Here is a 26138-nt window from a genome sequence, read left to right on the forward strand (position 1 = left end):
AAATTTTTAGTGAAGATTCCTATGACATTTGCCCATCTAATTTATACTTTGTTTAGTCCACCTGTCTGTTATTTAAGGTGCTAGATCGATTCCCATATAGATTTTCAAGTTTTTGGGATTTTCAAGGGATTTTCAGGGATTAATTGATTTTAGATTCTACTTATTTCACGTAGTTTTGATAAGATTTGTCTATAAATTGGAGTGCTAGATCGATTCCTAAATTTTTAGATTTTCTTGATTTTCTCGCTTCCTATTCAGGATTGACGTCTGAAATTATTAGGTATTGAAATGCTTATATATATTATATATATTTCCATCAAGTTTTATTAATTGTCTATTATTTGAGGTGCTAGAATTCCTAGAATTTTTTTAATTTCGTGATTTTTGAAGGTTTTCTGTTTCACCTATATTATCATATTAAATGTTTATTGTATGACATTGCTCTATGGTAATTTTTTCCCAATATCCATTTATAATTTTTGAGCTTCGCTACTTATGGATGATGTCATCCTTGTTTATTTCTATATTAGACATAATCGTCCTCATTTAATAATTGCTAGTTTAAATGGAAGGTTTATATAGAAAATAAAGTTATAAAGAAAAAAGTTAGATGTAGCACTTTCGATTGTAAATGTAAAATATTGAAAATCTATAGGAATAAAAATTGAGAAAATAAAAGTAGGGTTTTTTATATATAAAGTATGTACTTCTTTGTGTCAATAATAGTTTTTCTTTCTTCACTGTATGGCATAAAGCAAATTATTTATCCGCCCAAAATAGACCGATTTGGTAATCAAATTATGGATGTGGGGTAGATGAAAAAAAACCAACCAAATTAATTCTGTTTGGGGAAAAAAGAATAAAAAATAAAACACTGCTCTGTTATTTTTTTTTAAAGTAATAGATTCTCTGTGTGTCTGTACCGAAAGCTCTGGCTAACCGCTGAACTGATAAGGTTCTTCTTTGCAATGTAGCTTTTCATAGGTCCTGCAAAGATTTTTAACTATTTTGTGAAAGGAAGCTCCCCTTTTTATGGGGGTTGTCGAATTCAACCCCTCAATGCTTCAAGTACCTCTAGAAGCATCTAGGGAAGTAGCCGCTTTTTAAAAATATGCTGAAAACTAAAAAAAAGAATACCAAAATTCGCTGAAAACTAAAAGCAAAGTTTTTAAATTAATATTTAAAAATATCGTACAAACCAACAAATTCTATACCTTGCAGCCCATAATATATGATATGACTTATTTTTAATTTAATAAAATTTGTATTTTTAGGTTCTTTCAACCGGAAAGGGAACAATAAGCGTTGGAGATATTTTGACAACAGAATGAAAAAAGACGATTACAATTTTCTAAGCTTCTTGAACAATTTTCCATCAGTATTGAATATATTTTTCATGGAAAAATTAACCTGGGGGCTTCAGAAACTTCTATTTCCAGTATCGCTTCGAAATCGATTAATATCCAGTGGATTAGAACCGGTTCTTAGCCATACTGGAAAATTATGTCTAGCATCGTATTGTAATCAGTTTTCTACGAACATAAAAATTTACAATCAAAAGATTAAAACCAGTAACTCTACAAAGTGTCTCAAAAATCAGCCATGACGTCATAATAATAAGGGATTATCCATCTCTTTTTTAGGGGGTTTTGTTTCCCACTTCTCTTCTCATCTCCCTCATTTTTATGACGTCACATGACTGATTCTTGAGACACTTTGTAAAGTTATTTAAAGCATGTTTTCGTGGCTAAAAGAAACTGGTTTTAATCTTATAATTTTACATTGTTATATTCGCGGAAAGCTGTTTATATAATACGATGCGAGAAATAACTATTCTTGTATTACAATACATAAGCAATAATAACTATAACTTAATTTGGTAACTGGACAAAATGTCTTAATCAGCCATGTGACGTCATACAAAATTAGGGATATGAGAGGAGAAGTGGTAAAGAAAACCCCTATAAAAAGAAATGGATAATCCCTTATTTTTATGACGTCACATGGCTGATTTTTGAGACACTTTATCCAGTTTAATTTGTATTAAAATATTTTTTTTACAAGTATTATATAGAATACAATCCTGTATTTAGTAGCGAATGTAATCTATAATTCACTTTGTCTGTACGTCAGTCCGTAACGCTATGGGAAAATGTGTTTTTCTCGGCTGCTTTTGAAGATAGACAACAGAAATTTTCCAACATATATCTTTATATTGTTTTGTCCGTCTGTCTTTCGTTTAAGGTTTAAGAGACAACTCTTTTTTTAAAGGTTGTATGATTTTATTTAAGTTCTTGCATTTTCTGTCTCTTTCTTTGCTATAACAACCGAACATCTGACTTACTTTGTCTATTTGTCCATTCCATGATTTTTTTATGCTTCGCTACTTATGGATGTTGCCATCCTTGTTTCTTACATGTATTGTATAAAAGGCAATGCAATATTCTATTAGATTGTGAAAGCCTAACATGTCACGTATGACGTCATAAAAACACGTCTAAAAGGAAGGATGAGAGGAGAAGTGGTAAAGGAAACCTTCAAAAAAAGAGATCGATTCTTATGACGTCACACGTGACATTTTAGACTTTCTCATTAAATTTTATAATTTGTTCATATTGTAATTTATATCTACTTGTAAATAATAATACATAAAAGATTCATCAATAATATAGAAAATGTGAATATGTTGTTGTTATTAGTGAATCTACTCTAAAAGTCAAATTTGTTGGTCTGTTTTGTTGAGTTCAAAGGACAAAATAAAATAACACAGCAAGAAAATCATCAAATGCTGTAAGTTGCAAAAGTACATCAATTGAATTGTTTACAGGTGATACTTATAGTGTTAGATGCGATTTAGAAAGCGTAGCAACTATTGATAATATTGATTCCTAGGACAACTAAGTCCTAAAAATGTGAGTATATCCATTGACATTATCCTGTATTTAAACAGTTTTCAACAAATTTACTGACATTTTTGTTTAGACTTTTATACATTTATATTTTGATTATTCAGTTCTGACACTCCTTCGTTTGTCCTATAGTTTCAGAGCTTCGCTTTTATGGATGTTGTCATCCTTGTTTTTCTATTTTTGGCCGCTAAACAAGGTACAAACCACAGTTAATGTTTTTGCCGCCGCTGCCCCCTTATATCTTCTATGCCGAACAGACAAGTTGATATAGTAAGCAGCTTTGCTGTAATGAAAATATATGGTCCGACATAGAAAATTGTTTCCAAATAAAATATTTTGAGGAAATTATTCTCCTAATTCAATCAATTTATTTTTATTGTTCCTCATCATTTTAGTTTTCTCTCGTCTATGGACATGGAACAAACATTAGAAATACCTTATTTTGTACAAATCCTAACGGCGGTTGTAAAATATTTTTAGCAGATATCTGTAGAGCAAAACACTTGAGGGAGAAGGGGTTAAATAACTGTATCTCCCCACTTCTACCGCCTTGTGCAATTTTTCTATTGGGTTATAAAAAAATCAACCACTGGTGTTGCTTATATAAACACAGCCAAGTTGCATAAAATAATTTAGAACCAGACGGAAAAGGTCTTTGAAAAAGGAAGAGAGGTAGTTGTCATCTTTATGTACTATAGATCTGTTCAGATATCATTACAATAAGGGTATGTCCTTTAGTTTCGTATCTATTTCTATAGTCAAACTTAAAAACATTAGCATAGTATGTAGCGAGCATCCTTACGTTGTCAGGGAGGTAATGGGTTCGAATCTTGGCCTACCAAACACATCAAATAGTTTGGGGGGTGTAGAGGAGGAGTTTGTTCTTCTTTTGTTTTTTATTTAGAATAGCTACTCTATAACTTAAATATAAATAGAAAAATCTCTATAACATTCTCTCTAGCAAGGAAGTCCAAGCTTTTTTAGAGGGGTGAAATGAGGCTATAATTTAAACTTTTTTTAAAATTTTTAAGGGCGTAAAAGGAGTTTAAAGTTTGAGTGGGGTAATTACACCCCTTTCTCCCCCTCTCCCTTATTGGACGTCTATGCTCTCTAGCAATTTATCTGGGCAGGTATATCTATCATCAATCTATTCAACGTTCATTTTATCTTTTTCTCTTGCATCATTTTTGTTAGATTTTATTAATGGTAGTGAATTTGTATAATTCTATACAATAAGGGCCATTTTTCATTCTTGTTTTTTGTTTATACGTGTACATCTTAAAAACCACGGCATTAGTGTAATTGGTAACATGTTGGCTTGCTGTGGGGAGGTGTCGGTTTTGAGTCTGCACCACACTGCGTCATACCAGAGACGTTAGAAATAGCACCTTCAGCTACTTTGTTAGGCATGTGACATCAATAGTAAGGTTAGTGGGAATGCCTTGGCCCATGAACAGATGCAACCACATAATTATGCACAGTTTGGACTTATAGACAAAGGTCATGCAATTAAAATTTTCAAGTTGTGCGTAGAGGACTAGAATCCGAAGAGGTCATCATACGCTTACATCTTTCTTTTCTCAAGTTTATTTCATTTTCTTCTTTGTTTCATCTAATCTTCAATTTATTAGGTACCGTAAACTTTTTGACTGAATGGTACATGTGTAATGTTTTGTGAATAGCCTTTTAGAGCTCCGTTTAGTTGTGAAGTATTACACTATAGAAAGAATATAACATAAAACTACTAAAAAATGCTAGAAATCGACAGCATATAATATTTTTTAATAGTTGTTTATTGCCTCGAGTTATAGACATCTTTCCGCGGATATTAATTGGCTTTAAAAAGCCACAAAGGGAAAATTTTTCATTATAATGTAATGTATACTAGCAGTTGCGCCCCTAGGAGCCTCTATGGGCACTTAAATTGGAGAGGAAAAGTAGTTAAAAACCTTCCCTGGAAATGTTTCTAAATGTTTTTTACCTAAAATATATATTTTGTATGTGTAATTTTTGTAGTTTTTAAGGAACACCATAATGTTTTTCCTATCAACGAGACGTAGGAACAAAACTTTATCATTCAATTTAATTTACTTTTTCTGACACTATTGCTATTGGCATTTTAGTAATCAGAATTTTGAGATACTTATAATAGGAATACTGTAATAGTTGTTTATCGTATTATAGACAGTTTTATGTGGATATTAAAATGAATATTTTATCATTTTTATTTCAATTTATATTCGTGGATTTTTTTAATTTGCTGCTATACATAATTTTTCGGTGTGGCTGAGAACTGGATATCATCGTTCACCAAGCTATATCTTATTAATTTCATTAATTAACCCAAATCAATCATTATCTTTCATGATCATTCTTTTAGGTGGTAATTTAAACCCAGAAAAATCGCGAAACTTCTCTTAATTTATATCAGATTGTTTGCAGTAGAATTTTTTCCAAATCAAATATTTTCCATGACTGAACTGGCAAAGAGGAAAACTTAATGAATATCTCCCCCATGAACCCTAAGGAAAGGCAATTTTACTAAAAATGCTAATCGTTGTAATGTACTTTTAACTCAATTCAAGATATTTAGGGGCAGGACAGTTCAGTAAAATAAGAAGTTCAATTATGAGCATTGCTTTAAAAAAATATTGCGGTACATGTAATGCATGCAGACAGACCTACAGTGTGAGGGATCTTGAGCTTTATAGAAAACGATTTGGGTATTTAAAATCATTCCTTAATTTGTTTTTAAAGTATGTATAAAAGGAGTGCCAATAATAAGTTCTCTAATCAAATCTGTTTTAGAATCAAGTTTTGACTTTTTCTAATTAATGATGGTTTGAATATCTATAACTGTGATGCATATTGTCATTATTTTCTAGAAATACAAAAGTTTTCTATCTATAATAACAGCCAAGATAATTACAGTTTCTTCACATAAATTCCATGTGCTTAATATCATTAATGATGTATATAGTGAGTCAAAGAACAGATGAATTAGTTAAAGGGAGTGTGAACGTAAAAATTTCTCATCTGATTATCAAATCTTAACATTTACTAAGCACATTTCACTACACTGATCAACCAAAAATGTCCTATTCACAAAAATATCCAGAAATAATGCCTTGATTTTATGGTATTTTGAGAGGGAAACAGGAAAAAACAGGGAAAATCTGAACGTTTTTGTTTCTTATAATGTTTGTAGGGATATTTAACTTGTCATATATAGTTGAAACAATTTACTTACTGTTAAGGATTTATTTTATGCTATAAAATTGCCAATTCGTTTTAGGTAGTAATTAGGTAATAAAGACATATTTTAAATTCGTATTATTGACAAAAAAATACCTTACTGTCTACAAAGGGTTGAATCTCATAGGTTATATAAAATAATAATATCCTTTTTTATTGTGTTGAACAATAAATAACCCACTTTGGAGAATTAGTTTACACTTTTATCAGACTGTTTATAAAGAAATATTGCGTCTTTATAATTTACAAATTTGTAATTAAAGGTGGGCGAGAGATGGGCCATTTAAAGTTAATTGGATACTAATAAAAAACCTGTTTCTGGCTTTGTTATTGTATTTGGTTTTCAATAAAAAAATATTGCTTATTTTATCAATTTCTAAGTAACTATACATTGGATTAAAGCAAGGATTATGTTAAAAGTCAGCTTAACTATTAGGAAAAATCTAGAACTATGTGAAAAAGTTTAATTTTAGCTATAATGGGAGAAAAAAGCAATTTAATGCACATTTTATATAATACGGAAAATTTCTTCCTTTCCCTCTACCTTATAAAAATCGTCTGAAAAAGCCGTTTTTTAAGCAAACAAAAGCGCGTTTTGCTCTATCTGTGAGATATTATGAATGAGATAATGTTAATATTTGATATTAAGATGAGAAAAATTAACGTTCACAGTCCCTTTAAGAGAATTTTAGAAGAATGTTAGGCTGTAATGTTTGTAAATCCCATTTCTTGAAAATTAGGTTTTCTGACAAAAATAAGTTATTTATATTCTATGTATATTTATATTCTTATGTATATTCTAGATGCTCAATGGGCAAAAAAATCTTCATGAAATAGCATGCTTTTATCTTTGATATCAGTGAAATTCTCATTCTTACCTAGCATTACAAAATGACTGTCAGACAAAGTTAATTAGTAATTAAAATAGAATTTTTAGCCATTCTGATCTAAAATAAATTCAACATAGGAACTACAAAAACTAATACATAAATTAAAGAACTGTTGTTTGGGGTGGTATGGCAGCAAACCCCACTGGATCACAATACTTGAATTTCATGTTGTTGGAAAATTGTAAAAGTGGCCTATTACTGTGTCTTGTTGGAAAAAAACTTATGTTCGAGGAGAGAAAAAAGTAAAATTCTGATAAATTTGAAATGTCTCCAGAAAAATTGTCATATGGGCACAACTTTACTAAAACCTGATTCTATGAGAAGTACATACTACGTAACATTCATTTAAAGATTATTAGCTTCATGCTAATTTGCCAGCCACTCCTTTTTACATAATTTATCTATAATACAAAGTAGAACGATGTCTGTCTGTTTATACTGAAGGATCTCACTAACCGCTGAACTGATCGGGTTCTCCTTTACAGGGTAGCTTTCATAGGTCCCAGGAAGATTTATAACTATTTTCTTGGTGGGTGGGACACCTCTAACCCCCCCCCCCCCAAAAAAAAAAAAATTGTCTTTTCTAAAATGCGAAAGTGCAAAGCCCCTAGAGGCTAGGGGCGAAGCTGCCAGTCATTTTAAATGGATTAAGTTTTAGGAGTCTAATTTGTAATTAACAGAAATACATTTTTGAGATACTTATTAATCTTGAACATGAAAACATATTTAGTTAAGATCTTATGTTTGTGAAATTTAAACAATTAAGAATTTTGTTTACAATTTTTTATTTTATAATTCATGGACTTAAGTAAAAATTTTCATTTAAAGATTCAAGTAAAAATTTTTAATTAGAGGATAAAAATCTTAAAATGTACTTCAAAGTTCTCTTTGTGACAATGCAAGTTCTGATTACCTCTGGCATTCGTAATTGTGGAACAGTGGACAATTCAATTCCAACCAGTCTCCCAGTCCCAAGGTAAGTAAATTGTTATCTCAATGAACAGTTCTTATATGTAGTTGGGATCACTTTGGCATGATCAAACCATAAATTAGAATATCTATAATACAAAGTAGAATGATGTCTGTCTGTCCTATATAATCTTGGTAACCACTGAACCAATTGCATTTTACTCTTCAGGGAATCTACCTACGTGTCAGTGGATGTTTTAGGCTAAAAATCCCCCCCAATTATTTTTTGGTAGGTACCAATTTTTTTTTTTAGGCAGGTACCTATTTTTTTCTAATTATCTCTTTGGGTCAAGCCCCTAGAGGCTAGGGGTAAAGTGGCTAGTTTTTATTAAATACATTGCACTGCCAAAATACTTATCAAAGTCTTTGATTCTAACTGTATTTAAGTGGATGTCCAAATGGTGAAGATTATTGTGAAGAAGACCCAAATTATCCTGATCCTGACCTTATCAGAAAAATAATCAGGTAAGTATTTTTCCTTCAGTGTTAATCCATGTTTCTCAAATATTGAATATAATATATCATTCAGGAATAGTTATTTATCTCTTTGTATTTTAGACAGCTTTCAATCATTAAAGCAAATTTTAATATTGTATTCATAGGGCTAAATCCACAGAGATGGAATTGAGTTTGTTATTTGAAAAACAGAGGATTTTGCCTTCAACTGATTATTCTTCTGAGACAACAACTACTATCACTACTACTACTACACCTACACCAACACCAATAAATACTGTTTCACCTTGTGAGTATTAACAATAATCCTTGTGGCTGTATTATTTTAAGAAAAACATTCTTTTAAATTTTCTATCTTCCATGATGATATTTCCGTACTTATTTTCTTCAATCAAAAACTTAATAATAATGTTAAAATTAAAATTATTTTTGTTTATATACTTTAAAAACTTTTTCATACCATACCATATAACTTAAGGATATTCTTTAAGTCAATGCACCATAGTTTATATTACTTCCATTATCATCATAGACGTCCAAGGGGGGGTGGGTAATGGGGCGATTACCCACCCAAAATAGAAAATCTCTAACAAACCCGAATTACCTCCCCCTTAAAAAATTTTTACCCCCCCCCAAAATAAAAAGCTTGGATGCCCCTGATTGTCATAGCCCTACATTATAAATTATCTTGAAAAATTGTGTTATTTTAACAAAGTAATGTTGAAGGAATTTAAAAATTTTCTAAGTTTGAAATAAACAGTAATGAGGTAGGGTTAAGAAAATCATATTTTATACTATTTGTAATAAGTCATTATCTGCAAAGTTTAAATCTAAACAGAGCTATACTAAATCTTCTACACTACAAAACTATATAAATGTTATTCTGATTTGTGATTTGTAATATCTGAAATTTTGCTATACTTATAAATTATGATGTGCTGATTAACATAATTACATTAAAATATTTTGCATATTTAATTAAAATTTCAGTAGAATGCCAAGATGGATGGACTTATAATCCAGTATCAGGTAAAGTTATTTCTAAATTTAATCAAAACTAATTCTTATTGTTATTTATTCTCAAAATTTTTTAGGAGCATGCTACAAAATCATGGAAGAAGAAATGAACTGGGAAGATGCTGTATTAAGATGTGCTTCTATGAACAGTAATGCCGAACTTGCTGCCATTAGATCTTGTCAGGAGTATCATTTTGTTAAAGGTTAGTGGTTACTTTGAGAACATATCTTATTTTAACAAAGTATAGACTCCATCAAAGTTCCAAAAGCGGCTTTAAGGGAATTGAAATCTTATATAGCCTTTGCTTTTTCAGCATTCAAATTATGTTATATTTCTTTAGATCTTCTCATATCAACAGATAAAAGATCCAAATATTGGTTGGGTGGAAGTGATATTGAAAATGAGGGTTCCTGGGTTTGGACTGATGGATCTCCAGGTAAAGTTATTCTTAAAGCAAAGAGAATAATTAATGTTTTCAGATTTTAAAAGTTGAGTATAGTCCCTTTCATGGCAACGCCCCTTAAGGGGCATTTCTTTGTATTTTCACAGTAGTTTTTCTCCTAATTCTAGCTCCTGCGGGGGGGGGCTCTAACCCTGCAAGGCCAATTGCCTAAATCTGCAGGGTAATCACCTAAACCAATATAACCTAACCTAACCTAAAATAATCTATCCAAAGCCATTTTGAAAATACGACTAATCGCTCCTTCAGGAGCATTGCCACAAAAGGGACTATAATACCCAAAAGTTTAATCATAAATTATCGAAACAATTATTTTAGTTATTTTTTCTGGATGGCATAAAAATGAACCAAATGATTTCAAGAGAAGCAATGGTGAAGATTGTCTTGTGGTATCACTTTAATTCCCATTAAAATCATTCTAATCTAAATAAACATTAAAACTTAGTTTTATTGGGCTAAATTAATTAATGTTAAAAATCATGTGAAATTCTTACTAGTGGGGCTGGAAGAAAAATCACTTAGAAGTAAAGTGGAATGATGTGCCGTGTAAAAGCAAAAATTATGCTGTATGTAAAATTTCAGGTAAATAAAAAATGCACATATATTTTCTAGTTATTACAAATTTTACAAGTAAAACAACATCGAAATAGGTAAAATCAGTGAAAAAGTTTTTTTTTTTAGAAATATACAGTTAGTTATATATAAATCATTTACAATTAATTGGCTTAAACATTCTGTAAGATCAAATTATAGTAACATGAATAATATTTTCTAATATCTTACATTCAATATGGCAATATGATTTTAGGTTATTACAATGACATGATTAATCAGCAACCTGATGATCAAAGTGAGAACCCAACTGATTGTGAAAGTGTTGGTATGTAAAGTTACACACATCATGTGCCTAAATTTTCAAAAAGAATCTTTTTAAATTAATCCTCATCTAAAAACCTCTCTTATTGCATAATTATATCATTGATTATTATAGATCAACATTATTATACCTTTATATAACTATTCATGGACACATTATACAAATCATTGATATCATAATTATCTTAATATTTTAGATGATTATGAGAATGATCATGTTTATATTTTTCAATCATATGGTGAGTATAATATATGTTTTTGTCACTATTTGAAACAGATAAAATAACAATAGTATACCAGATATACCAATGGTTTGTGGTTTGTGATACACTCAAAAAAAACATGGAATCATGGAATGAAAAAGACCTTATGTTAAACATGAATGCTATTATAGTTTTTTTTTTATATCATTAACCAGGAAATTAACTCATATAAGTTATTATTTAGCATAACATTATTTTGTACATAGATGATTATACTATTTTTGCTGATTCTGGTGCTGCAGCTAATGGTTAGTATCATACATATAATTGTCAATTTGTGCAACGTTGATAAAAACAAGTTATATGAGATAAATCTGTATTGTTTGGTTTGTGAAAGAATCAGAAAACAAATCTTTTTTTTTTCATTTTTATGCTTAGATGTATTTACGGAATGAATTTATGAATGCTATTTTATCTTTATAATATAGACTTCAACGTGATTTTGTACAAATTTCAGATGAATATAGTCTTATAGCTCCTGCTGATGCATCATATGGTATTATATTATTGTCACTTTGTACAACAGTGAAAATATTTCACTTAGTGTCTAAACACTGAAAGGCTGCATATTTTTTTTTATTAGATAGCCAAAAAACTAAGAAATTTTAATACCATGATCAATAATATTTGTTCTTTTTAAATTTTATTATTAAGATGCACCAGCTGAATCAGGAGCAAACGGTATGGGATGTTTATTGTTTATCCAACTTCTTATACATCACAATACTTTAAGCATATGATTATCTTTGAATTTCATAATTAGTAATTATAATTTTATCTCAGTTTAATTAATAATTTTATTATATTGAAATTAGGCCACAAATTAATATTTATTATCAAAAGAGCTTAAAGGGAGTGTGAACGTAATAATTTCTCATCTGATTATCAAATCTTAACATTTTCTAAGCACATTTCACTACACTGATCAACCAAAAACGTCCTATTAACAAAAATATGCAGGAATAATGCCTTGATTTTATGGTATTTTGGGAGGGAAAAAGGAAAAAACAGGGAAAATCTAAACATTTTTGTTTCTTATAATGTTTGTAGGGATATTTAACTTGTCATATATAGTTGAAACAATTTACTTACTGTTAAGGATTTATTGTATGATATAAAATTGCTAATTAGTTTTTTTATAACGTAGTAATTAGGAAATAAAGACCTATTTTAAATTCGTAGTATTGACATAAAAATACCTCACTGTCTACAAAGGGTTGAATCTCACAGGTTATTTAAAATAATAATATCCTTTTTTATTGTGTTGGACAATAAATAACCCACTTTGGAGAATTAGTTTACACTTTTATCAGATTGTTTATAAAGAAATATTGCGTCTTTATTATTTACAAATTTGTAATTAAAGGTGGGCGAGAGATGGGCCATCTAAAGTTAATTGGATACTAATAAAAAACCTGTTTCTAAATTTGTTATTGTATTTGGTTTTCAATAAAAAAATATTGCTTATTTCATCAATTTCTAAGTAACTATACATTGGTTTAAAGCAAGGATTATGTTAAAAGTCAGCTTAACCGTTAGGAAAAATCAAGAACTATGTGAAAAAGTTTAATTTTAGCTATAATGGGAGAAAATAGCAATTTAATGCACATTTTATATAATACGGAAAATTTCTTCCTTTCCCTCTACCTTATAAAAATCGTCGGAAAAAAGCCGTTTTTTAAGCAAACAAAAGCGCGTTTTGCTCTATCTGTGAGATATTATGAATGAGATAATGTTAAGATTTGATATTAAGATGAGAAAAATTTACGTTCACAGTCCCTTTAAATCTAAATAATGTGGCAAGTGTTCATTTACATGAAAATTTAGATACTTTTATAATCTAACCTTTTAAATCTAATCAATAACCATTAAGAAATTCAAATATGTATGATTAGAGGGATATTATAGTTCTATTTCAAAATTCATACACATGGTTTAAATCCATAGTGAAGCATGCTTGATTAAATTACTATTCTGTTTAGGATAGAAATATCAATGATAATTCTTTCAATTAACTTAACAAAAAAGTATGCTGTAGTAATCATACGATGTCAGTGGGATTAGAATGTCATGTAGCTCTTTAACAGTTTTCATAATAAATGACTTAGTTGCAGTAAGATATATGAAATATAGCTGCTATTTGTACTTGTTAGCTACACTATCAAACTAATTCAAAGTTGAATTCTAGATTTTCCATCTCCAGAAGTGTACCAGGTTAAATGTGTTTCATTTAAGATCTTTCAGAGGAAAATTTTGATTTCAAGAAAATTTTACATTTAGTGTTTCTAAATTTCAAATCATTAATTAAGAATTGGTGAGTTGGATAAATTTTGTATCTTAACACCTATTTTTAGGAAATTTCTTTGTGTAGTACATTTGAATCTTTTCAATACCCCAAAGTTGCTAAGAACCTAGAAGGAAAATGGAGGTACACTATTTTTTTTATTTTTATATAAAAGATATTGATGAGCTTTCCAAAAGAAGATTTTAAATTATCAAAAAAAATACCTAGAAATGCATTAGATTAATATCCAATTGTCATGATGCAATACTAGAGATGTTAAAGATGGTTCCTATTGCTGCCATGACAAAGGCTTGACATTGATTGTATGAAAAGGGGAAATGCCTTTGCTCTTAATCATTTACAACTTATTAACATGCAGAGATAGAATCTCAAGCAAAAAGTCTTAATACTTAAGCTGGTGCTTGAACTGATTTACTTAATCATCTATACCTGTTGATCTTGACTTTACAGTTTCGTGGACAATAACATTGCCCAAACATGGAAGTTTACTTGGTTTTGCACTTCTGTTAAGGTGGGTTGTAAATGTTGCTGGTGATAACACTCTAGGAGATAATTATTTTCAAGCAGTCAAAGTTAGTATTTCAATATCATGAAAAAGACAATATACTATTTAATTAATGATTAAATTTAATCTGAAGGTTGATCAATGTAATTATCCTGGCGAACCATGTGATACAAGTAAGATTGTATGAAATATTCCCATTGCCTAAAAATCATGTTAATGTTATATAGGGGAGTTTTTCCTAAATATCTAAATAACATTTAAATTTAAATAACATGATTGCCAGATTTTTATGATTTTGAATATTGATTATTTATATACAGTATCTTTGATGCACAAATTCATTTTAAATGATATTATTACCATAATTTTGTTAGATTTGATTTATACAGTGTGTAAACAAAAAAAGAGTGTAAGAAAATTAGTTGTCATCACAGAAAAGGCTGAAACAGTTATAGATTCATTCAGGTAAAAATAAGAGCAATTTTAAATACTAAAGGAATTTAGATAAACAATAATAAATGTTTTGTTATTTAGTTTTCCATCTTGCTGCGTTTGTTACAAAAAAGAATTCTTCTCTTATTAGTAGAATTTTATTACACACAAGTTAATAAGTCATGTAATTTCAAGTAGCGGACAAGATGTCTCAAAAATCAGCCATGTGACGTCATAAAAAAGAGGGATAATACATATCTTTTTTTAGGAGTTTTCTTTTCCACTTTACCTCTCATCTCCCTCATTTTTATGGCGTAAGATGGGTGATTTTTGAGACACTTTGTCCCGCTACCATTTCAACCTATTTTTCCATTATGATATTTTGTGATTATTGACAAATTGTAAATATATAATTCTTAAATGTATCAATTGATAAATATAATGCATTCATTGCTTTACATTTTTTTTATTTCTATCTTGTACTTTAAATGTAGACAAGACAGTTTTGTTGAAGACTTTCTCAAGACTAAAGAACATGATTGAGCAATCTAGACCAATTCAGTGCAATTACAAACTTTGTAAAATAAAGTAAATTGTCTTAACTTTTTTTCTAAACTTCAGGTTGGCTCTCGGAATATCAATTCATTTACTGGGGCTCCATCTTATACACTATAAAATATTTGTTGGTCAACAATAAAAGCTGCCTTTCATAATTTTTGTTTATATTAAATTATATTTTAGTTCTTGTAAATTAAGTGTTATTTCTAAGTTAATTATTGTTCAAAATGCAATACAAAAATGTAGTGAAAGCTCTGAAACGGTAGGACAAATGAACATTAATACTTGTATGTATAGTGTCAGAACTGAATTAGTAGAATATAAATGTATAAGTCTAAAAAATTTAAGTAACTTTGTTGCAAAACTACTTAAACACAGGATACTTGACCATAGAAAAGCTTTGCTTATGACGTTTTACTATGATGTCCTATGAATTAGTATTCCAAAAAGCAGATGAATAGGAAAATTACATCACATAAAAATTTGTTGTCAAAAAAGTTAAAAATCAACAAGTTTTAAATTGACGTACAGACATTCTTCTAACAATAATAGAGTTAATCCGCTTTCTAAGTCCTACCGAACCACTACAAGAATTATGCCAAGTATAAAATCAATAGGAAAACTCTAACATGCCTAAATCAACGATAAGATCTATCCATTACGGACGGACTGACCTTAATTATAGAAAAGCTTCGCTTTAAAAAAATAGAATAATCAAAATAAAAAATTATCAATATCCTTTTAAGGATTAATTTTCTTTAATTTAGTTAAAAAAAATGCTTTGATATAATATAAAGACCGATCCCAACATTTTGGTTTTATATTCTGTAAGAAAATAGTAAAGACAAACAGTTTTCTCCTGGGAATATAAGTGTACAAACCTTTTAGGCCAACTTTTACAAATTTTGTTCAAGTAAAAACATTTTCTTCTTTACTTTCATAACTTTTTATACATTGCAATGATTATTAATCCTTTGTTTTAGACTAGCGGCTTCACCCCTAGCCTCTAGGGGCTTTGCCCCAAGACGAAATTCAAAAAATGATTTGAGTATGGGAATTATTACATCTTCTATCACCTACCCAGCCGAAAAAATGGCAAATGAGCTGCCAATTTTCGCCAATAAATGGCGAATTCGCAAAATAAATGCAAATTTTTTTTATTTTAGGATTTTTTTTTTTTTTTTTGGGGGGGGGGTGTCCCACCACCTAAGAAAACAGCCTAAAACCACCTCAGTACCAGTAGGTATATTCCCTGAAGAGTAGAATCGGTTCAGTGATTACCGAGATCTTAAGGGACGGACAGACAGACATGATTCTACTTTGTATTGTAGATATTTAGATACACCTAATCTATCAAACAAGATAAATTGACCTAAATATTGTTACGCGATACATTCCTACATCAGACAATATTACTTTAACAATGCAAAACTATTTTTCATATGAACTGTTTTCTTACAAATCTTTATACAATTGATGATAAACAAAATTACCCCTTCTGTAGATTAAAAATGTTTGGACACAGCAAGTTTGGGAATTAACAAATCAAAATTTTTTGAGACAACAAATTAGATAATTTGTTTGAAAAACTTTGGGTACCAGTTCCCCATAATACCCCAAGATACTGCTAACATCAACAATAGACGGACATACGTCCGTGATAGATTTATTTTGTAACTAAGTAAGCTATCATGGAATTAATGATAATTTTATAAACAAGAATGACAACTTCCATAAAAGCAAAGCTATAAAATGGAAGGACAAACGAATATTAACACTTTTAGAGTGTCAGAAATGAATAAGCAGAATATTAATGCTTAAGATTCCACAAAAAAGTAAGTAAATTTGTTGCAAAATTTATTCAATACCTGATACTGTTTAAGGACATACTAACATTTTTAGGACTTATATAACGATGCTTGGCTTATAACATTATACCTTGTTGTCCAAAAAGTAAAAAAATGACGTACGGACTTTCTTGTAACATATTTGTTATAGGAATCATCATGCAAAGTTTGAAATCGAAAGGACAATTCTAACCTGCTTTGATTAACAAAAAGAGCTAACCGATACTAATTATAGAAAAGCTTCGCTTTTAATAAAGTGTATTAGTCATACTACTGTTGTATAGAATAATACTTCAAACTTAATGTGTTTCGTTTCTTTCATTTGCTATTCAAGAAAATGTAATATTTTGTGATTCATTGCCCATTTCATATTTTATGTGACCTCAACAAAGCTTTTGATACAGTTCCGCTTTTGGTTACATTAACTTATTATGGTTGGTTGAACATAACAATTCTTTTTTACATTTATATTTCAAAACTAATATTTTTCTTTCTTTGTATATGTTTGAGTATCCAATTATGTAAAGTTGTAAGCTTTTTTTTTGCTCTAGCGAAGGATCTCGCTAACCACTAAACCGGTATGGTTCTCCTATACAGGGTGGCGTCCTAGAAAGGTTTATAACTATTTTGGGGGAAAGTACCACCACCCTCCTAAGGGAAAATTTTGATTTTAGAGAGAATAAAAAGGATTAAAATTTTCTCAAGAGAGAACAATTTATTAGAAATTTCAATTTTGAAGTTTAATCTGATATTACATTATCTTGACTTAAAAAATTGATCATACGGATTTAGACTTGCACGTCACAATTGACAGAAAAGCTAGGATTTTTAAAAGACATACTGAGAAATATTAAGTCAAACCTTTTATACAGAGTTTTTTTTAAATACTATAATTATTGGCTGTATATTATATTAAATGAGTTCTGAACATTTTTGTTACTATTTTCTAATTTTCTTCAGGAAATTAATTTTCTGAACATTATTCTAAAATGTATTTTGGCAATGTTAAACATGTTTGGCAGCCCATAAAAGCTGACCAAAATAGCACAAATTTATATGCAACTTTTAAAGGAGGACAGCTACTCCAAATTTTACTTATTTTAAAAACCTTCTTAAATTTAAATAAAAGATTTAAAGCTGCTTAATTTGAGGAATTTGCTGTGTTTATAATTATGCACTTTCACACTTGGTACCCTGCATGTTGAGCTCTTATAATACCACCTAAATATTTTTAACGATAAATCAAAAATACTGAGGGAAGTTAGTTAAGGTCAGGTTATGTTGGGTTAGCCTCGCAGGGTTAGGGCCCCCACAGTGGTTAGTCATATTCCTAACATTATTTAAATAATGTAATCTATATTGAAATAAACAGATGATATCCAATTGCTTCTAAATTACAGGTCTCCTAAGAGATTAGACAATGAATAATAAATTTAATAAAATTACCTCTCTGTAGATTGAAATGTGTATTAAAATGGTTGGTTAAAAAGTAAGTAAACATACTAGCTTGTATGCAAAAATTACTGATAATAGATATCTAAGAACACTATCATCCTTGTTTAATTTGTTTGCAAAAACTGTTTGGTTGCATCTTTTTATTCGCAATTTTATTCGCCAAACTAACTTATAAGTTGCAACTTTCAAATGTTCTTTACATTTGTATTACATTTTTAAGATTTTTCAGAAAACAAGAAAAGATTTTTAAAAATCCATTCGAAGTGGTTTTCAGCTATACTAATGTATCATGTAAAGCATCGTATTACAAACAATTTTCTACAAATATCAAAACAAAAATAATAAATTATGAAATAATACTTTTATATAAATAAGGGAAAGTATAAGATAAATTTCAAATCGGACAAGGACAATTATATCCATAAGTAACACAGTAATGACATCTTTGTTGTTAAACAAGGATGACAACATCCATAAAAGCGAAGCACTGAAACGGTAGGACAAACGGACATGTTTATTGTCAGAATAATATAAATGTATAAGGGTCAAAGCAACATTGTAAGTAAATTTGTTGAAAAAAACTGCTTGATTCAGGATAATGTTTATGGACATACTTACAATTCTAGGACTTGATTATAGAGTTGCTTCGCGTATTACATTATACTTTGTTGTCCCAGGAATCAATATACCAAAAATCAGATCAATCAGATGATTAGTTCACATAAAAGTTTGTTGTTCAAAAAGTAAAAAATAAACATGTTTAAAATGGACGTACGGACATTTTGGTAATGATTATAGAGTTGCTACGCTTTCTAAATCGTACCTAACTACTAGTTTTTTTTGTTACTTTAGTTCAGGTTTTATAGGGCAACGTCTTATATGCCCCGCAGGGTTAGGGACCCCTCAATAACTACGCAAACACTATAATTATACTTGTAGAGTATCTTTGCTGCTAAAAAATTTCCGGTACATTGAACAATAAAATTTGTGTTTGTTATATAGTTGTGGGCAAATCTTATAATATACAGCATAATATTACTGGACATCCTATAATATATTTTTTGTGTAGCGAAGGATTTTGCTAACGACTGAACCGATATGGTTCTCCTTTACAGTGAAGCTCCTTGTAGATCCAAGGATGGTTTTGAGCTATTTAATTTTTATAAATAAGTCTGGGTACGGTTTAAGGTTATTTTTATGTCCCTCCATATGCTTTCGAATACAGAGTACCTAGATGCTAGGAGAGCAGCCGCTAGTTTTAAAAATAGTAGCTGCTAGAAATACTTGTACTAGTGGCTTCGAAGGGGGGGGGGGAGGTGTCGAAATGTCTGCGAGATATTGCCAATAAAAGTATTGCCCCACCCCTACCCCCAACAAAAACCAAAACTTTTAAAAAGTCATGAAGGGGGATGTAGAAACACCCCCTCCATTTTCCCATGGGCAAATCACATACTTTATATTGTTTTACAGAAACTCTAAAAAGATTATAATTGAGAAGGCTGAAATAAATCCCAACAAATATTCTACTTTAGAAGCCTGTTCTTTTTGTGTAGTCTAGGTCTATACCACCCGCGTTTTTGTGAGACACACTTCATATTATTAAAACTCCGAATTCAAGAATTATTTTCTAGTGTGCCTTTTTGTGACTATTGAAGTATATTCTAAGTAGTTCTAACATTCAAGAGAATGGATTGCATAAAGAAAAAATATTCGGTTCTATTTTCATATTCTTTTTATCTATAATACAAAGTAGCTTGATGTCTGTCCGTCCATCTGTCTGTCTGTCTGTCCGTTCCTTAAGATCTCGGTAACCACTAAACCGATTGGATTCTACTCTTCAGGGAATATACCTACGGGTCCTTTATTGGTTTTAGCCTGTTTTCTTCATTTTTTTAAAAATACCTCTTGGGGCAAAGGAATAAGACAATGGATGATAAATTGATGTGCAACTCCAGTGATGATAAACATTATTACCCCTTTAGTAGATTAAAATCAATGGGAAATAGTTTGGATATAAATCAGTTCAAAGTTTTCGTTCACCGAGGTGAAAAAAATTTATTTTTTCAACAATTACTTAACAGGATTAATAAAGTAAGGTGTCAAATTAAGATCTTACTATTTTTGTTCATTATGGCTATTTTTTTCTCTTTTTGTTCTGTTTTAGTACCTTAAAACCGACTTAAATTTTTTTTAAACTTAAATTACTTAAAAAATAAGAGGTCTATAAAAAAAACGATTGCATATCTAAATTCTATGGACAATTTTACATCTATTACTTACTAAAAACACCGACTAGCTATCTTAAATAAAAAGCAAAAAAGTTAAGACGCCTTCTTTTTAAAAATTACCCTAGCCCTATCACTGTGGGGTACTGTCCCTGCGAGACTCTTCTAACCTTTACTTAACCTAAGCCTAATGGGTTAATACATTTCTACATGGTCAGGGGAGGGGATGGGGTATTGTTATATGCGCCAGCTAGGAGAGTCATTTTATCAGGGTATGCAAGAATCTCTCACAATATCTATCTATTCTATATTCATTGCTCCAGTAACAGATCTATAGTATATGTAGATGTATATAAAGACAACTACCTCCCTTCCTTTTTCAAAGACCTCTTTCGTCTGCTTCTAGATTATTTTCTACTACTGGGCTGTGTTAATATAAGCAACACCATTGGTTGATTTTCAATGACCCAATAGAAAGGTTGCACAAGGTTGATGCGATGAGAAGATACAGTTATTTAACCTTTTCTCCCTCTTGTGATTTACTCTAATGCTCCATATGTAAAAAAAAGGAAACTGCGTATAAATGATTTGAAGGCGTGAAAAGGGATGCGACTGATTTCATGAATAATTGGATGGATAGCTCAGCAGGTGTTCGCATAAAACAGGAGAAAGAAATGCTTAAAATTAGCTATAGTTATCCATAAAAACAAGGATGACAACATCCATAAAAGCGAAGATCTGAATCGGTAGGACAAACGAACATTAACACTTTCAGAGTGTCAGAACTGAATAATCAGAATATAAATGTATAAAATTCGAAACAAAATTGTTAAAAAATGCTTAAATACAGGATAATGTTTCATAATATATATTTTTAGGGCTTGATTATAGAGATCCTTCGCTTATAACATTCTACTTTGTTGTCATAGGAATCAGTATTTCAAAAATCAGATCAATCAGATTATTATATCACATAAAATTTTGTTGTTATAAAAGTTCGGACGTTCTGGTAATGATTACAGAGTTGCTACGCTTTCTAAATCGTACCTAACTACTACAGGAATCACCATGCAAAGTTTAAAATCGATAGAACAATTCTAACATGTCTTAATTAACGATAAAAGCTAACCGTTACGTGGTGTTGGGCGTACGAACAAATTATAGAAAAGCTTAGCTTTTAATAAGGCATTGCATATTTAAGCATAAATAATTACTGGGATTTTACACCAAATTTTAATTTACTCTAATAAAGTAAAATTCGTAGCCCGCTAAAATAACGATTCCCCAAACTACACCCTTTACCGCTCATCTCCCCTCCTTCTGGATGAACGATGTGACCAATTAAGTATGTCCATACTAGCAACCTGAATTGACGACAATTTTTCCCCAGTCATAAAATCCACATATTTATATTTAAGAAATTTTTTTTGCATATTATTGTAAAAACACTGAAAAGGATAAATGTGGATAGCCTGATATCTAGTTGCCGAAAGTGTACGCAGTTTCCTGGGTGTTTCCTCATCCTCGCTCAATATTTACTACTAGCTACAAATCTTCAAACTTCCCTTAAAAAAATCAAAATTTGAATGTGTAAACGATTTATACAATATACATTATAAATTTGAATTTTTTAAATTTTTTTTTTTTTTTTTTGAAGTTTGAAGCTTTTTTAGCTAGTAGTAAATATTGAGCTAGGATGAGGAAACACTCAGGAAACTGCGTACACATTCGGCAACTAGATATCAGGCTATCTAAATGTGTATTGGTAGAATAATGGATGTAGAATATACGTGGATGTTATGACAAGGGGAAAATTGTCGTTAATATAGCTTACCAACATGGAACTTATTTATTATCAGTTCGTTGATCCAGTTGTAAGGGAGGGGTTGTGGTAAAGCGTGTGGATTTGTTATTTTAGCCCGCTGCGCAATTTCACTTAATTAGAGAACTTGAGAATTTCTGATGTAAGATCCAAGTATAATTAGATCCATTGTTTGGTAGAATAAGAAAGTCATGAATTACAGGGATAAAACAATACACGTTAAATTATTTTTTACCAAAAATATCCTATTATGTACTATGTAGCGTAAAAAGGTAATTTCTGTGTCTGTTTCTTTAGATTTTAGGTGGTTTAGGGCAATTTTGTTTTCTATTTTAGTCATTGGATGGTATTAGGCTAATTTTATGTTTTTCCTATAAATATAGAGCCTCTTAATATTTTGTGAGAAAAAAATGGATGTAGATTTATTTCGTCACAATTGTCCTATGCCTGCCTGGAGAATGGGGGGGTGGGCGAATTTATCATTTGCCAGGGATATAAAGGGATAAGACAATCCCCACTGATAATAAATAAAAGTAACCCTTCTGTATATTACAATTAGTGGTTGAAATGTTTAGACACCTAATGAACTAACCAATCAAAATTCAATGAAATATGAAAGTCCAATCAAAGTTAACTAATAAGAAAACATTGTTATAAAACTTTGGGGACTAGTATAATAAACAGCCCGATGTCCCCTGCCTGCCTAATTATTTGGCCAGAAGACAGAGAAAGATTAATGAAAGAAAAGGATATCATCCTAACTTTTTCTACCAATCTGAGATGGGTTTTTGAGAAAGAATGCCGCGTTTTTTTCGGTATTTTTTATCTTCGTTCAATCAATCATTATTATAAAAATGCCATCTAGGATTTCTACAGAGTATACAACTAAAGAATTCAAAATTTTAAAATTAATATTTTAGCCATTTGTATAGTGTCTAATACAGATCTAAAAAGATGCATTAATTAATATGCAGCAAAAAAGGATTCAAGATAATTTGTTTTTCTTCTGTGAAGGCCGTACCAACAAAAGCATGATTAAATAGTTGTATGCTCTGTTAAAATTTCGCGAATTGAAAAAATGCGGCAAAAACCCATCTCTGTCCTGATATTCATAGATATACATAATATAGATAGTTTGATGGATAAATAAAAAGAATAATAGTTATTTCTCGCATCGTATTATAAACGGGTTTCCACGGATATGGAATGTACATTTCTATATTCGTAGAAAGCTGGATATAATACGATGCTAGACATAGTTTTTTCGTATGGATGAGAACCGGTTCCTATCCACCGGATTCGAATGAATACGAGAATAGTTATTTCTCGTATCGTATTATAAACAGCTTTCCGCGGATATAGAATGTACAATTATAAGATTCAAACTAGTTTTTTAGCCCCGAGGTGCCGAAGGGACCGGCTAAAAAAACTGGTTTTAATCTTATGATTGTACATTTTTATATTTGTAGAAAGCTGGATATAAAACTAGACATAGTTTTTTCGTATGGATGAGAACCGTTTACTATCCACCGGATTCGAATAAATACGAGAAATGAATTTATCCCACCCAATTTAAGTAACAGGGTGTCTTACTTTTTTTGATGTGTGTCAGCAGCAAAGTATCTTGGTCACTGCCGAACTGATCAGGTTCTCCTGTACGGAGTAGCTTCTCATAGGTTCTTGGAAGGTTTATAACTAGTTTAGAGTAGGGTACCGATCTTTCTATGTCGTTTCTCTAATATATACCATGTCTTAAATTTCATTTTTTAACTTTTTCCGTTTAAATCTAAAACACAACTGAACCAATTGAGTTACATATATCCCAGGATTGTTTAATCCATTTTTAAGCTCGAAGCTTTTATATAATTAGGGTCTGTCCGTCCGTCCGTACGTCCGTCCGAGATAGTTAGCTTTTATTCGTTAATTTAGGCATGTTAGAATTGTCCTATCGATTTCAAACTTTGCATGATGATTCCTGAAGTAGTTAGGTACGATTTAGAAAGCATAGCAACTCTATAATCATTACCAGAATGTCCGTACGTCCATTTTAAACATGTTGATTTTTCTACTTTTTTAACAACAAATTTTCATGTGATCTAATTATTCGTTTGATCTGATTTTTGGTAAATTGATTCCTGGGACAACAAAGAACAATATTATAAGCGAAGCATTTCTATAATCAAGTTCTAAAAATGTAAGTATGTCCATAAACATTATCCTGTATCAAGCAGTTTTTCAACAAATTTACTTACAATTTTGCTTCGACTCTTATACTTTTTTATCCTGATTATTCAGTTCAGACACTATACAAGTGTTAATGTCTGTTTGTCCTACCGTTTCAGTGCTTCACTTTTATGGATGTTGTCATCCTTGTTTTATTTCATTTAGAGGGTTTTAGAATATTCTAATACCCCTACCTTCCCTAGATGTTAGGGAGGCAACTGTAAGTAGATAATATGACAATACATTTAAATGTACTGCAGATTTTTTGCATGCAGCATAGCAAATAAATCTAAAATAATATTTTTGGGATATATAAAAAGCTCGTCAATTGTACGTACTAAGTACTGCCCCCAACGACAGTTTTATAGGTTTCGTGATTTTTTTTCAAATTGATTTCAATGTTGGTATAAGCTGGATTCTATTCAAAAAAAAAACTATAAAAGTTCTATAGATAAATGGACGGATAAATAAATTTGTCTTGGATAAAAACAAATTAATTTTAATCCACATGGACAAACAGAGAATAATTGCAATTGAAAATAATTTAGGGAAATGTGACGAAAATTCATATCCTTTTATAAGAGTATTAGGTATACTGTGGGGTTGTCGTCTGTTTGTACAGAAGGATCTCGCTAACCGCTGAACCGATATGGTTATCCTTTTAAGTGTAGCTCCTACTATGTTCTGTAAAGGTTATTTTAAAACTATTTTGAGGGAAAGAAATCGCTCCTCTAAAAAACACCCCTCCGATTTTTTAACTGCTTTAAAAAAAAAAAAAAATTTAATAGTGGGAGTGGGGTGGCAACTTTTTTTTTTTTTTTTGGGGGGGGGGTTAGGATATTACCCCGCTACAAGCCTAGTTTAAGCAAGATAAAGTAAGCAGATAAACAGAGGAGAAATGATCAAAATATTTGCTTTGTTTTTAGAACAATGTTTTCTTATAACTTTCCAGATATATTAGACTCATATTTAGAGGCATGCACATTTTAGTTTTGGGATGGGGGGAGAATAAGGAAAGGCATAGACGTCCATGGTTACTTTGAAATCCCTCATTTTACCCCCATAAAATTTGTAAAAAAAAACAAAAAAAACATTAGATTAATCTCTCAAACCTTTGAAACCGCTCATTTTAAACCTCGATAAAACCTTAGACGTCCTAGGGGGTTGGCCTGTCATAAAAGAGGGTGCATCACCCTCAACCTCTTAAAAATGTTTGGGTATAGTCCCTTTTGTGGCAACGCCTCTTAAGGGGCGTTTTATCGTATTTTCGCAGTAACTTGCCCCCTATTTTGTATCCCCTGCGGGGGGCTCTAACCCTGCAGGGCCAATTGCCTAACCCTGCTTGGCAATCACCTAACCTAACCAAAATTAACCTATCAAAAGCTACTTTGAAAATACGACGAGGCGCCCCTTAAGAGATGTTGCCACGAAAGAGACTATACCCAAATGTTTTTATTGATGTCGTAAAAAACAAACCATTGAATTACTTTTCGACTGATTAAACAGGATTGTGCAATTTATTTGTTAGAGAAAAAAAATTTATTTTTTATTTTTTCTTGGGGCCTTATCTCCACAATGGATGCAGTGGGGTACAAAACCACCGCAAATAAAATACTTGGCTGGAAATTATGGAACGATTAGTTTAAGAACAGACAAACATACAGACAGAC

General features: G+C 30.6%; 2 protein-coding genes across 3 annotated transcripts in view; both read left to right on the forward strand.

Moving 5' to 3' along the window:
* The window catches only part of mal (molybdenum cofactor sulfurase), a 36727-nt gene extending 34043 nt beyond the window's left edge, over positions 1–2684 (forward strand). Inside the window, exon 14 of the mRNA XM_080174904.1 lies at positions 1275–2684. Within this exon, the coding sequence (XP_080031030.1) occupies positions 1275–1331 (57 nt within the window). The 3' untranslated portion in view covers positions 1332–2684. The remainder of the gene's footprint in view (positions 1–1274) is intronic.
* A 5226-nt stretch (positions 2685–7910) lies between these two features.
* LOC145330277 (uncharacterized) lies at positions 7911–14796 on the forward strand. 2 transcript variants are annotated; one of them, XM_080174905.1, is made up of 19 exons: positions 7911–8030; positions 8411–8488; positions 8626–8768; positions 9470–9508; positions 9574–9699; positions 9838–9933; positions 10276–10346; positions 10455–10539; positions 10766–10837; positions 11031–11072; positions 11303–11344; positions 11554–11592; positions 11751–11777; positions 13285–13310; positions 13451–13524; positions 13913–13973; positions 14040–14079; positions 14281–14371; positions 14441–14796. In XM_080174905.1, exons 1-19 carry the CDS (start codon positions 7924–7926, stop codon positions 14487–14489), a joined length of 1308 nt encoding a protein of 435 aa, XP_080031031.1. In that variant the 5' UTR covers positions 7911–7923; the 3' UTR covers positions 14490–14796. The 2 variants fall into 2 exon arrangements, with proteins under 2 accessions (XP_080031031.1, XP_080031032.1); XM_080174906.1 differs by lacking the exon at positions 11554–11592.
* The last annotated feature ends 11342 nt before the right edge of the window (positions 14797–26138 follow it).

Source organism: Acartia tonsa, chromosome 10 (assembly GCF_053477335.1).
Source record: "Acartia tonsa isolate MP-2025a chromosome 10, ASM5347733v1, whole genome shotgun sequence".
Taxonomy (NCBI): domain Eukaryota; kingdom Metazoa; phylum Arthropoda; class Copepoda; order Calanoida; family Acartiidae; genus Acartia; species Acartia tonsa.